Source organism: Pelodiscus sinensis, chromosome 18 (assembly GCF_052426305.1).
Source record: "Pelodiscus sinensis isolate ZL-2025 chromosome 18, ASM5242630v1, whole genome shotgun sequence".
Classification (NCBI taxonomy): Eukaryota; Metazoa; Chordata; order Testudines; family Trionychidae; genus Pelodiscus; species Pelodiscus sinensis.
Window position 1 is genome coordinate 28615601 of NC_143069.1, and position 14741 is coordinate 28630341.

Below are 14741 nucleotides of genomic sequence, written 5' to 3' on the forward strand. Positions count from 1 at the left end.
CTGCCTCTGAGACTCAGCCAGCAGGAGCCCTGGGATTTCTATCACCTGGGCTGTGTCTAGACTGGCAAGTTTTTCCGCAAAATCATCTGCTTTTGCGGAAAAACTTGACAGCTGTCTACACTGGCCGCTTGAATTTCCACAAGAACACTGACAATCTCATGTAAGAAATCAGTGCTTCTTGCGGAAATACTATGCTGCTCCCATTCGGGCAAAACGTTTTTGCACAAAAGGGCCAGTGTTGACAGCTCAGCCTTGTTTTGTGCAAAAAAGCCCCGATCGCGTAAATGGCGATCGGGGCTTTTTTGCGCAAAAGCGCGTCTAGAGTACTTTTGTGGAAAAGCGTCCGTGCCAATCTAGATGCTCTTTTCTGCAAATGCTTTTAACGGAAAACTTTTCTGTTAAAAGCATTTGCGGAAAATCATGCCAGTCTAGACGTAGCCATGGGGTCTGCCCAGCACACAGCCTGGAGAGCAAGTGTCCCTCCGGGCCCATGTAAACCTGACCCCATCCATATCTGACTCCAGAAAAGCAATTTCAGGCTCCTCTCAGGTGTCATAGGGGCTCACAGCCTCCTGGCCAGAGCAGGACGAGAGGGAGCAGAGTCAGTCACAGCAGTGAACACACCTCGAATGTGCTTCTGGAGGGAAGGCGGCCCATCCCAGTGCCTGTGCCTTGAGCAGAAACCTGGGGCCTTGGACTTGAAATGTCAGGAAATGTCAGGGAGCGGAGGCCCAGCCCACCTAGGATGCAGAGAGTAAGAGCAGAGCCAGCAGGGTGAACACACTGGATTTTAAAATCATTTTCCTGTGGGTTTTTATCCCACATGCAATGTCAGCACTGATTTATGTATTTTTTTCAATATTCTTACTTCTACTCAGGGGCTTGGTCACCACGGACGTTCCCAAGTGTGAAATGTAGCTAAGTGCATATTGCTGAAGGCCTTCTGCGTACATGAGATATCCAAGGGGGCATGTACTCTTTCAGGCTTTGTCTACACTACACTGTTCTTCCAGAAAAAGCTACGCAAATTGCGAACCACAATTTGCGAAGCTTTTTCCTCTTAGTTTTTTGGAAGAGGCTTTTCCGACATTTGGACCATCTACACTGGGCCAAATGTCAGAAAAAAACCCTTTTTCAGGACATCCCTTCTTCCTCGTAAAACGAGGTTTATGGGGATGCCAAAAAAGTGTGTCTGCTCTTCCAAAAAAAAATTTCGGACGAGCAGCCACATTCCCACTCTGCAGTGTAGAAGTAGCATCAGTGGTGGGAAATGCCTCCCACCCCCTCCCCCCACTCACAGATCAGTACTAGTCCCTGCGCTCTGGCCAGTCATCCTGTGAGTCTTCTGACGGGAACTTTACAGCAAGAAGGAAATAAACACTAATTAAAGTAAACAGAGAGAAACCCAAATAATTAGCAGGAGATGGAACCTTTCTATTATGCTAGGCTGGGTCAAAACCCCACTGTGCTGGGCTCTGTACAAACAGAGGCTATGTCTAAACAACACTCTTTTATAGGAAGAAGCTATGTAACTTTTTCTGATTTTTTTTTGGAAGAGGCTTTTCTGATATTTGGCCCCATGTAGATGGGGCCAAATGAGAGAAAAGCCTCCTCTTTTGGAGGAGCCATTATTCCTCATGAAATGAGGAATACAGGGTTCCCTGAAAGGGCATGTGTGCTCTTCTGCAAAAAAAAGCGGAAGAGCAGATGTGTTCTCTGGATGCGGCGGGGTTTTTCTGGGATACTTCTGGGGTATCTGATATCCCGGAAAACCCCCATAGTGTAGACCAGTGTTTCTTAAACTTTTTAAGCCCGAGGAATACCAAACAATATTTTTTTTAATGGGGAACTCCAAGGATTTTTCTGTTGAGAATAGAAAAGGAGGCTTGCCTCTTTAAGGATGGCCATTCCCAAAGGAAAAGTTGTTGACCAAACCCCCTATCCCCCAGGGAAAAGTTGTTGAGCAAAACAAACAAACAAAAAAGAACGGGGGAAAAAAGTTAAGCAAAAAACCCCAAACAGTTTGCCCTTTTATCAGTAGAGCAAGCATTGCCCTTTTAAGGGCGGCCATTTTGAACTCTGTTCAGGCATTGCCCTTTTAAGGGCAGCCATTTTGAACTCTGTTCTCCTCCACACACCTGTGTGCTGTGCAAACACACTTTGGCTACATCTACACTGGCATGATTTTCTGGAAATGCTTTTAACGGAAAATTTTCCGTTAAAAGCATTTTCAGAAAAGCACGTCTAGATTGGCACGGATGCTTTTCCGCGAAAGCACTGTTTGTGGAAAAGCGTCTGTGGCCAATCTAGACGCGCTTTTGCGATCGGGGCTTTTTTGCAGAAAACATATCTCTGCTGTCTACATTGGCTCTTTTGCGCAAAAGTTTTTCGGAAAAATACTTTTGCCCAAACGGGAGCAGCATAGTATTTCTGCAAAAGCACTGACAATCTTACATGAGATCATCAGTGCTTTTGAGGAAATTCAAGCGGCCAGTGTAGACAGATGATTTCGTGGAAAAACTTGCCAGTCTAGACACAGCCCCTAAGAAATGTTGGTTTAGACAAACCCAGAGCAAATGGCAACTCATGCCCCAAAGAGCTCACAGTTTAATGTATGAATCTCAAGCATCTAATGGAGACAGAAGAATACCCCAGTAGTTGACAAATACATGCTGGCTATATGTATTATCCCCACTTTGGCTATGTCTACACTACAAGCTTTTGCAGCAGAATATATGCTAATGAGGGATTCATTAGCATAAGTTGTGATCTCATTTGCATATTGTCTGCAGATCCATTTTTGCGCTAGGGATTTTTGCGCAAAAACAAGCAATGTGGATTTTTTCTTTTTGCGCAAAACCCCCTTTTTGCACAAGATCCTTATGCCTCAAAAAAGGAGGTATACCTATCTTGTGCAAAAAGAGGTTTTTGCACAAAATGGAAACATCCACACTGCTTGTATTTGTGCAAAAACCCCTAGCACAACAACGGATCAGCAGAATTTATGCAAATGAGAGCACAACTTATGCTAATGAATCCCTCATTAGCATATTTTCTGCTGCAAAAACACTACATCTACACTGCAGGTTTCTTGTGCAAGAACTGTTTTGCTTAAGAGTTCTTGTGCAAAAGGTCTTCCACAAGAGAGCGTCCACACTGCCACGTGCTTTTGTACAAGAGCGTCCATGTCAGTGTGGATGCTCTCTTCTGCAAGAAAGATCTGATAGTCATTTTAGCCATAGGGCTTTCTTACACAAGAAACCCCTGTTGCCTGTCTACATAGCCTTCTTGTGGAAGAGCTCTTGCACAAGAGGGCTTATTCCTCGTGGGGAGAAGAATAACTCTTGCGCAAGAAGCCCTGTTTTCCGACGCTTTACTGTAAATTTACTTGCGCAAGAACACGTGTGCAAAAAATGTGGTTTACAGGATCTGTCGAAAAAGGCTTTATTTTTGACAGATCCATGTCTAGACTGCCTTTTTTTTCAAAAAAGCTCAGTTTCAAAAAAAAGCAGTGGCCGTGTTTATGCTAATGAAGCGCAGGATATTTAAATCCCGGCTTCATTAGCAATTTTGACATGCCTAATCTACATCTCTCTGTCAACAGAGAAGTGTAGTCTAGACACACATTATATGTTTAAGCATAAATGATATTAAGCACAAATATTAGAGCAATTATGTAGCCTATGCTGGCCTAAACCTTTTCTTCTAGTCCTGTTCCCTTGTGCTAAGTATCTAAGCACATCTCTTGTGTTTGTTGAAGCAAGCTCTGGCTTATACATAGGAAAACGGTCAGGACCAGGACATGTGAGTGTTTTATCACAACAACAGCTATGGGATTACTCTGAGAGGTCAGGTACGGGAATGACAAAGGAAGAGGGCAGGACATCTGATTGTTCCAGCCTAGTACAGACCTAGGAGGTGTCATTAGGCCTTTTGGTACATGTGTCAGAACAGAGAGGTAAGGGGTACACCAGGGTACTAGAGAAACAAAGTAGAAAACTGATAAATTAAAGCACATTTCAGACAACACACACAGCACCTTGTACCTACTAATTGGTAAGTTATAAAAGATGACGTTAGGGGTTTAACTTGTGGAGCTTCCTTTTGTGTCAGGGGAATGTAACAAGGCTGCATGAGGGGCTTCCCAGAGACAGGTGTCGTGTGTAACATTCCCCCCGTGCTGTGTTATTGTTGGCTTAGAGTGATAAATCATCTGATATTGGCTATTTAGGCTCTGGAATAAATTCAGAATGAACCAGGGTGTGGCCAAGCCACTGACTTTACAGTTTATTCAGCACAGAATAACAAATCAGAAACAGAGACCTCCCCTGTACCCTGGTCCTTAGCTCCTGTCCACCCAGCCCCCTCTGCAGTTCACTGGGATTATACGTCACAGCAGCCCCTGGGCAGCAGCCAACGTCAGGCCCTTCTGCACTGGGTGCTGCACAGACACTAACGGTTTATCTGCCTGGGAAACCATGGGCAATAGGTGAACCCCTGGGTTAGGGAGGCAGAACCCCAGCCCCACCCCTTCCACCTGGAGCCCCACCCTTTCTACACCCTTTCTACATTGTGGATGCTGGTCCTTGCTTCCCAACCCCAGCAGGGTTGCTGGGCCGTGTGACTCCAGACTCCTGCCCCCAGATGGGTTGGTGGGTGGCACAGGCCCAGCCATCCCCAGAGTGTCAGAGAGCCAAGCGGGTGGCGTAGCCCCAGATGCCCCAAAGTGCTGGTGAGTTGGGTGGGTGGTGCAGCCCCAAGAACACCAGGAGGGCCGCATTTTGGGAAGGCAACATTTTCCCATGCCAGTGATAACTGCTGCCCTTGAACAGAACTCCTCTGGTCTATAATGTAAATAATCCCTGCAGCTCTCCCTTGGGGATTCTCTCACTCCAGTGCATGACGGACTTTCTCTAGTTTACCTCATGGTGAAAATGGTGAGAATTAATCCTGACCCAGGCTCTCTAATTCCGGAACAGAGGTGTCCCCTGGAGGAGTTATCCCGAGAGAGCTGCAGGGATTATTTACAGTGCCGTTCTGCTGGTTAATTTCCCTGAGCAGACAAGCCCTTAGAGAGAGGCAGCCCCTGCTCAGAGGAGTTGTCTATGGGAGGAGGGGATTTTCAAAAGCACCAGGCAGTAGGCGCACAGCCCAGTCACACTCCTGGGCTCCTAAATCCCTTAGGAGCTTTGGAACTTCTCCCCTGACATGAGGCAGAACGATTGGCCCCATTTCACAGATGGGAGCTGAGGCTCAGGGAGAGGAGGTGACAGGCCCAAGGACTCTGAAGTGGAGCTGGGACTAGAATCTCAGTCTCCCAGAAGATCCACCCTGGTGCCTTAAGCAGGAGCCCGGCCTTATCTTCTAGCCAGGCGGCTCCTCGGCAGGAGGGATTGTTTGGTTAGTGCAGAAGGAAGGCTCTGGGCTGGACTGTCTGGCTGGCACAGATCATGGCAGATCTCAGCTCTGACAGAGCTCAGCGTGGCCCTGGCCTGGCTGGCAATGAGCAGAGGGCTGCAGGGCAGGGGGTTGCCAAAGGGAGCAGCAAGAGGCTGTATCTGTGGCTGCCGAGACAGATAAAGCACCAGTGACTCACTGTGGGCTAGCGCTGGCAAACCATGTCCTGACGGCTGTCTGCTTATTGCCCACCCTTGGGCCTTGGGGGCAAGGTGAGACAAGGCGAGGTCTTGGGTGTCTGGTTTTTGTCCAGTAGAAATTTGGCAACCCTGGTCCGTGACTGACAAAGTCTTTGGTGGGGAAAGGACGGGGAAGGAGGCCGGTGGAGTTACCTGGGCAAAGAATGTCACTGCAGGGGCCTATTGTGCTTCACTTACCAATGGTGTCTCCCCAACACCCAGCTCAGAGCTGGGCTCTGGTACCTCCCCTGCCCCCTCTTTTCCTGCCTTCCCTCTTGCTCACAGCTGCTCAATGGGGATCCCCCATTGTCTTCCCCCTCCAAAATGCTGGTGCTCTCCCCAGGAGCCCCTTTTAGCCCCACAGGCTCAGGTAGCCCCTGTTCCTCCAGCACGAAGGTGATGACGGGCGCAGACACCAGGAGCAGCAGGACCAGGCTGCAGCAGGCTGCACAGATGATGGGGGACATGGCCGGCCCTGCAATATGGGAAGAGATGTGATGGCTGTATGCAAAGCAGCATGTGGCCCTGCACTAGGCACAGAGCAGCTGCTGTAAAATGGGGACCCCATGTGAGCTCCTGGAGGCTTCGCTCTCAGGGGGGACCATGCTGCAGGGGGCACGTTCCCCCAAAGTGACGCCTAAGTGATGGAGGCCGTTGGGGAGGCTCCTGCCTTTGCCCAGCACAGAGTCACTCACACCTGTTTGCTCAGACTCCACCAGGATTCCATGCAAAGGCCTCACAGGAGCCAGTGACAGAGGCAGCCCAGATCCTGTTGCCCCTCCCCAGTGTGGATGGCAGCTCCCCACTCCTCTCCCCTCCCCTGCCCCCCCTGCCTCTAGGCAGAAGGCAGCATGAGGCCTTTGCTCCAGTTATGTCCTGAGGAGAGGGTGGGCTGGTTTGCTGCTGATGCAAAGTCTTTTTGTGGGGAGAGCCTGAGGTAAATAGCCAGGTTTGGGATCTGCTAAGGTCAGCCCCTGGGGTTCCGTTGCTGCCTGGGAACCGGACACTGATGCTGGGCTGAGGTTCCTGGCAGAGGGGTTTGCCCACACGCTGGGTGTGACACTCTGGGCCAGGCCTGGAGCACAGAGCGTAACGACACGGAGACAGAACCTGGGAGCCCAGGTGGGATGATGCGTCTGGTGCCTCCTGCCAGAGCAACCCCCCACCCAGTGAGTGAAGAGGAGGCAACAACTCACGGGCTGCCGGGTTAGCAGAGGGGCAGGGAACTCCAGAGGAATAGGGTTGCCAGGTGTCTGGTATTGAACCAGACAGTCCAGTATTTTCACCTCCTTTCCAGTAAAAAAAATCAGAAAATACCAGATACCTAAAATGTTTGGTACTTTTTGATTTTTTCCCGGGCAGAAGGTGAAAATCCTAGTACTTACTGAGTTCTGCAGGGGAGCTCTCCGGCCCAGCATAGGGAGGCAAGATCAGGCAACTGCCGGCAGCCTCTTAGGGCCAAAAAGCCTCATTGTGTGGTTTTTAAAGGGGCTACGGTGATGGCAGGTTTGAAAGAGCCACTTTCCTGACCTGCAAAAATTCAACCCAGCTCAGCCATGCTGGGCAAAGCCTGGGAGAGCTCCAGGGAACTCGGACTAACAAACCCCTCACCTTGTTACTTCATGATGTGTTCCCTTTACATCCATTGGGATGGTGATTACACTCAGACTGGGGCTGCCCAGCCCAGGACCTACTTCTTCCTAACTAGAGACCCCCACAACACAGAAACTTCATAGGTATTTACCTGGGGAGGAGGAACACCACACACTGATCCTGGAGTCATCACCTAGGCAACAAGCACACATGAGATCAAAGCAGGCCGTGGCCCAGTGCAGGACCCTACCCTGCCCTAGTGTAACTGCCACCAGATGGATTTGAACCTGGGATGTTGGGAGCTGAGTATAGGAGCCTCTACCCGCTGAGCTAAAAGCCAGCTGCCTCCCAGCCCATGCTGTAGAGGTCTCTTGATCTTAACTGTTGCTGTTGTCTAAGTGCCACTTGCATTGCTCAGTAGCCACACTAGATATGTGGGTTACACTAGCACAACCGACCATGGGCAATAACTGGCCGGGGTCACTGCTGCTGAAAGGGACTGGAGTACAGAGCATAAATAGTTAATTATAGAGACAGAACCTGGGAGCCCAGCTGAGATAATATCTTTGGTGCCTCCTGCCTGAGCAACCCCCCAACCAGTGAGTGCAGAGGAGGCAATAACTCACTGGCTGCTGGGTTAGCAGAGGGGCAGGGAACTCCAGAGGAAACTTGCCCAGCAGTAGGGTTTGGGATTCCCCCTCGGAAAGAGCCACTTGCCTGCCCTGCAGAGATACAACCCGGCTCAGCCATGCTGGGCAAAGTCTGGGAGAGGGGCAGGAAGAATGTGCTATTTTTTCACCTTGTTACTTCCTGGTGTGTTCCCTTTACATCTATCACCATGGTGATCACACAGACCAAGGTTTGCCCATTCCAAGACTCACCTTTCCCTAACCAGAGACTCCAGAACACAGAAATGCTCAGAAACATTTACCTGGTGGGGATGCACCCGGCACAGCACCGCTGCTGCTGGAATCAACACCTAGGCAGCAAACACACAAGAGATCAGAGCAGACCATGGCCCTCTCCTGGCACCAACACTGCCCTAGCACAGATAACCATGGGCAGCCACTAGCTGGGGGCAGGGATGGTGGAAGGGACTGCTGGAAGTTGGCCCACATGCCGTGTGTGGCACTCAGTGCCAGCACAGAGCGTAACTAGCTAGTGACACGGAGACAGAACCTGGGAGCCCAGGTGGGATGATGCATCTGGTGCCTCCTGCCAGAGCAACCCCCCACCCAGTGAGTGCAGGGGGAGGCAATAACTCACTGGCTGCCGGGTTAGCAGAGGGGCAGGGAACTCCAGAGGAAACTTGTCCAGCAGAAGGGTTTGGGATTCCCCCTCGGACAGAGCCACTTTCCTGCCCTGAAGAGATGCTGCCCAGCTCAGCAATGCTGGGCAAAGCCTGGGAGGGGGGATGCTGTGGAGGGAGGATGTTCTGTGTTGGACGAGCCCATCCAGTTGCCAGTTTGGTGTGTTCTCTTTACATCCATCATCACAGCGATCACACTCAGACTGGGGCAGCCCCGCTCAGGACTCTCCTTTCCCTACCCAGAGCCCCCAGAACACAGAAACACTTCACAAGCATTTACCTGGTGGGGAGGAACCCTTGACAGCATCACTGCTGGAGTCATTACCTAGGCAACAAACACACAAGAGATGAGAGCAGGCCGTGGCCCAGTCCAGGCTCCTACCCTGCCCTTGCACAACTAGCCACTGGCAGCCACTGGCTGGGGGCAGGGCTGCTGGAAGGGACTGGAGCACAAAGCGTAACTAGCTAACGACACGGAGACAGAACCTGGGAGCCCAGGTGGGATGATGCGTCTGGTGCCTCCTGCCAGAGCAACCCCCCACCCAGGGTATGTCTACACTACCCCGCTAGTTCGAACTAGCGGGGTAATGTAGGCATACCGCACTTGCTAATGAAGCCCGGGATTTGAATTTCCCGGGCTTCATTAGCATAAAGCTGGCTCCGCCATTTTTAAAAGCCAGCTAGTGCGAACCCCGTGCCGCGCGGCGGCACGCGGCACGGGCTAGATAGTTCGAACTACGTAGCCATTCCGATCTATCTGTACACCTCGTTCCACGAGGCGGACAGATAGTTCGGAATAACTATGTAGTTCGAACTATTTAGCCCGTGCCGCGTGTAGCCGCGTGGCACGGGGTTCACACTAGCCAGCTTTTAAAAATGGCGGAGCCGGCTTTATGCTAATGAAGCCCGGGAAATTCAAATCCCGGGCTTCATTAGCAAGTGCGGTATGCATACATTACCCCACTAGTTCGAACTAGCGGGGTAGTGTAGACATACCCTCAGTGAGTGAAGGAGGAGGCAACAACTCACTGGCTGAAGGGTTAGCTGAGGGGGCAGGGAACTCCAGAGGAAACTTACCCAGCAGATTTTAAAGGGGCAACACAGATTAAAAAGGGAGGTTGTGGAATCCCCATCTCTGGAGATAGTTAAGAGTAGGTTAGATAAATGTCTATCAGGGCTGGTCTAGATGGTATTTGGTCCTGCCATGAGGGCAGGGGACTGGATTCGATGCCTCTCGAGGTCCCTTCCAGTCCTAGTATTCTATGATTCTAACGCGCATCCCTGTCACTGTCACACACTGTGTATGTCTGTCACCCACACACATTGTATGTCCTTGGCTCTCACTCGCACACACACTCACCTCCCGACCCAACACACACTCGTGGTTGTTGTTACTTTTGCTTCTTCCAAAGTGTGTGAGTTTAGGTTTGTGACTGGTCTGTGCATTTCCTCCTTGTTCTTTCTCTCTTATGCCTAAATGTAAATATGAGCGGTGAGTCCTCAAATGCCCAACCTGCCCTGGCTGGAGTCGCTACCCCCATGGAAAGTTTTTACAAATGTACGTTATCTCTAGGGGTTGGTTTCTACTGGTGGTGCAAATCTGCACATCACCGCACTACCAAAATCCACAGCCTGGGACAGGACAGGAGGACTAGGAGCTGCTGTGGGCTGAGGTCTGCTCTGAACTGTGTCTATGTCTACTGGGATTATGTGAGGTATCCTGGAAAAACTCTGCTGTGTCCAGGGAATGCACCCGCTTTTTTGGAACAGTTTCCAAAAAAGTGGATGTGTTGTTTCGGCATCCCTGTATTACTCTTGGTGAGAGGAATAAGGGATGTTCCAAAAGAGAAGGGTTTTCTGAAATTTGGCCCCACATAGATGGGCCAAATTTCGGAAAAGCCTCTTCCGAAAAAAAAGCCGAAAAGGATACATAATTTGCGTATCTTTTTCCAACCCCCACCTCCGCAGTCTAAACATAGCCTGTGAGGGCCTTGCTTAAAGAGACAGTGCACTATTTCCCCAGCAACCAGCTCTCTCTTTTTCTTTCTCTCGCACCCCCTCTGTTTCTGGATTACACACTCTATCCCTTTTACACTCCCTTCTCAACACAGACTTGTATTGTTGTTGTCACTATTTGGCACTTCCTGCATTGCACGTACAGTCTGTGTGGTGTTATTCTTTCCCAGTGCGCTACTGTAGTCTTTTGACTGCTCTGTGCACCTCATTTTTATTTCTCTCACACTCAAATTTAATCTTTTGAGCAGTGAGTTCTCAAATACTGCACCTGTCCTGGCGGAGATATTGTCCCTGTGATAACTTGTAACAATAGCTCTGTCATATAGCTAGGCTTTTTGTGTCTACTGGTGGTGCTTGTTGGCCAGGAACAGGGAGCTGTGGCCAGTGAGAGCTGAGGGGTGGTGCCAGCAGAGAGGGGGCAGTGTATAGGGTCACATGCCTCCCACCTAATACACCCAAGGGAACATTGGCCCCTTCTGGAAGTGGCGTGGAGTCAGGGGACGCAGGAAGCCTGACTTAGCCCCCCTGAACTTCCAGCTGGGAGCCACCTTTGGTAACTTTCACCCAGAAGAAGGTTGCACCCCAACCCGCAGCCCCCTCCAAGAACCAGCACCCCATTCTCCCTCCTGTACCCCAGAGAGGGGGATACACTGAGCAGAGAGCTCATACACATGCGTGCACCCCCCACCTCCTTACCAGTGACACTGAGGCGCTGGGCTGGGCTGAGCTGGGATCTGGTCACCCGGTTGTCGCTGTCCTTGGTCTCATAGACACAGACATAATTCCCAGAGCTGCCCCTGGTCACCACGTGGTCAAAGTCGTAGGTGGCCTTCGCCACTGAGACTCTCTGGGAAAAAACTGTCACCTGATCCTTGCAGAACACGACACTGGTGGCCGGGAATTGGGAGAGCACAGAGCACCTAAGCTGCACGGAGTCCCCTGGCTGGGCCGACATCTGGTTCAGGTAGAGGGTGGGGGCCGGGAGCTCACCTGGGAAGGAGAATGGAGGCAGATGGAGGGATGAGCTCTCTCCAGGAGCTAGGAGCTTCATTTCCTGGGATCACTGGGGCAGCAGAAGAGCCTCAGGGCAGGGCAGGCTGGGCTCCCATTGCCTGGCACTGGGCAGTGTCCTAGAATAAGGGGCCCTGGTGCAGGCACCCATGGACCCAGGTGGGGCTGTACGGCCAAGTGAGAGACGACCCCTCAGTGAGTCTGGCCTTTGGGCATTTGGGGCTGTCTAGGACTGGCCAGCACTTCAGCCTCCCTGAGCAGCCCGTACGGTGATGGACATGAAGCTAACAGCCAAGGAGCTGTGCCCGTCCCTCACCCCTCCAGCGCCTGCTCTCACATCCTCCCTGCCCTTGTGCCTGTGCAGCCCACACACCTGCTGGGTGTGGTTCACTGCCCACCTGGTGGCCCCTAGACCAGTTTCAGAGAGAAGAATGACAGTCATAGCGGAGACCCAGCTGGCTTTTAGCTCCAGCACTAGTGGCTCATGCACTCAGCGCCAGAGATCCCAGGTTTGATTCAGTGTTACACCCACCCTGTCCCCTGGCACAGGAGCCACCAGGGACAGTTCCAGGTCCAGGCTAAGGGAACGTCCTGCAGCAGCAGGGAGCAGATCCCCCTTTTCCAGGGACAACAACCAGAGCGATGGACCATCTGTGAACTCACTGGGCAATTGCTGCTGCCGCTGGGCAGATCAATATCTCCCATGCCCCTGCAGTGCCCCCTGCTGGTGCCTAGGCAGCAAAGAAACAGCTCAGCCAGCTTGTGCGGGGCTGGACACAGGGTCGCTGGGTGTAGTTCCCTGGCCTGGGCCATATGCCATCTCAGCTCTAGGCAGGCAGGTGGCATTTGAGAGGGTATGGCCAGACCCTATTATCTAACCCAGGCTAAGAATGGTGCTGCTGATGCTTTAGGATGAGGTGCAGGCTGAGTCCATGTGGGGGGTGAGCTCCAGGGCAGAGACCTTCAGCCATGAGGAACTGGGAGCTAGCGGGTGGGAAGGTAAATCCTTTGCAATCAGAGCCAGGACATTAGCTCCTCCCCAGTGCCCTGGGGGTGGGACAGGAGTGGGTGTGACTCTCTGACCCAGCTGGCACACTGGCCAGGGGTCAGGGCAGAGCTGAGAACCAGCAGGACAGGGAAGGCCTGGCTGGATCCCTACTCAGATCCCACACAGCCCGTTTGCCTTCGCATGTCATTGGTGCTGGCACTGCACTGAGGTGGATGGACAACTGGGGCAAATGCCATGGGCAGGTTGGGGAGAGACAGACAGACAGACGGACTCACCGGGCGCTGAGCAGATCTCCTGGCTGCTGAGACTCAGCGCTGGGAACAGAAAGGTGCCGCGTGGTTAGTGCTGGAGACAAAACCCCCCTTTTCTGAAGACCCACTTCAGGGCCAAAAGTTGCCTGTAATAGTCAGGGAAATAAATCCCTGATCTGTTGCTTGTGGAAGACGTAAACCATCAGGACAGTAGATCTGGGGCAGGGCAGATCCCTCGCACGCACAGACCTCGACTAAGCTGGGGCTGCCTTTCCCTTCAGCTCTCTAGAGGGCCAGATCTTCAGCTGGTGTAAACCCGGATTGACTCCAGTGGAATGACACTGATTTACACCAGTTGGGGGCATTATCCAGGAACTCTCATGCTCGGTGTTTCCGCTAGTTCCCATTTCTCTCCCACTGCAGAGGATGCTGGGAGTCTGGCCCAGGGGCTGCTCTCGGTTCTGTTGCCTGCCAACTTGCTACGAATTAGCCCAGATATTCCTGGATACTCACCGGGCAGCAAGAGGCACAGAGACAGGAACATTGGGGCAGTGGTGGGATGGAAACAGCCCAGCAGCTTCAGCTGTCGCTTCCTGCTCTGACTTCCCCCTATGGCCCTTCAGCGAAGGGAAGCTCCCGTCTCTCTCTGCTCGGATCTGCCCCCGTCTGGATGCTCCAGCCAGCCCCTCTCCCTGCTCCCAGGCCCTCTGGGGTCCGCAGGGCTGATGTAGCACAGACACTGCAGCCTCTCTCTGACCTGCTCTGTCTCCTCCTTGGGCCTGATAATCATCATCCCTGTTTCCTGCCCTGCGCCACAGCATCTCTGTTCAGTGCTCCGGCCACAGCGTCTCTATTTAGAGACGTGAGACTGAGAACGGAAGGGGCCTGGTTTGCTTTGAGTCTAAATAGATCACCCCTGTCCAATCTCACTGTCTGGGAACTGAGACAGACCCTGGCTAACCGCACAGCTGAAAGGTCACCGGGTGACTGTGTGGCCTGGGATGTTGGAGGAGCCTGAAACTTTTGCCCCCACTTGGGTCTTCAGTCCCTGGTGAGAAGGACCCAGCTTCCTTGGGGGAAAATTCTTCAGGGCTCAAGATGAACATACATGGGGTCGGGGACTTATACTGGTGCACAAGGGTGAATTTCCACCCCAAAGAACATCTACACCTACCACAGGACTGCCTTGGTCCTCACCTGGTTAGTCTCCACCCACCCTGTCCTCCACAGTCAGCTCCAGCCATTTCTGCCTCTCCTGCCCTGACTGCTCCCGCTCCCCACTCCAGGCTTCCAAGGACTCTGCATTCCCTGCTGAGCAATGGGCACCAGGGCCCTGCTGGATGGGGAGGAACACAAGTGAGTTGACAATGATCATCCAGAAGTGACATCTGAGCAGGTGGGAGCTGCAATCAGTGGGACTAGGGAATCAAGGGCAAAAGTCCAAAGACGTGAGAAAGAGAGAAAATCTCCTGAATAGATGTTAGCACCTCTGGGGGAAGCCAAACAGCGGAAGGCCCCCAGGGAAATGTGTCAGGAGCACAAGGCCCAGAAGTTTTGCTGAGTAACTGAGGCAGAAGCAGATTGTCCTGGGATGGGGGCTGGGCACATTTCACGCCTGGGCTGGAGTTAGCACCACACAGCAGCTGGACAGGGGGTGCTTGGGGAGTTCAGGCAAGAGTCAGAGGAGCACAGCTGGAGACTGGCTGTTGTAAGTTTAACCCTTCGGCAGCAGCCAGGGCCAGGCTGAAAATCTAGGGGGGTTTCCTCCAGTGATTTCTCTAGGAGAGTTGTAGGGGACAGTGGCTAGAGCCGTGTCTATGTGAGCGTGGGGAGGGGGAGGCTGGGAGACAAGACTTATGGGTTCTATCAAGGAGCTAATGGGTTAGATTGGGGTGGGGGGAGGCCAGGACTCCTGG

General features: G+C 52.2%; 1 protein-coding gene across 1 annotated transcript in view; it reads right to left on the bottom strand.

Annotated features, from left to right (window-relative positions):
• LOC102455224 (butyrophilin-like protein 3) overlaps nucleotides 1-13586 on the bottom strand; it is a 30326-nt gene extending 16740 nt beyond the window's left edge. The window contains 5 exon segments of the mRNA XM_089770428.1: nucleotides 8161-8208; nucleotides 8819-8863; nucleotides 11251-11544; nucleotides 12850-12888; nucleotides 13339-13586. Coding sequence (XP_089626554.1) covers nucleotides 8161-8208; nucleotides 8819-8863; nucleotides 11251-11544; nucleotides 12850-12888; nucleotides 13339-13369 — 457 coding nt within the window. The 5' untranslated portion in view covers nucleotides 13370-13586.
• Nucleotides 13587-14741: the final 1155 nt, after the last annotated feature.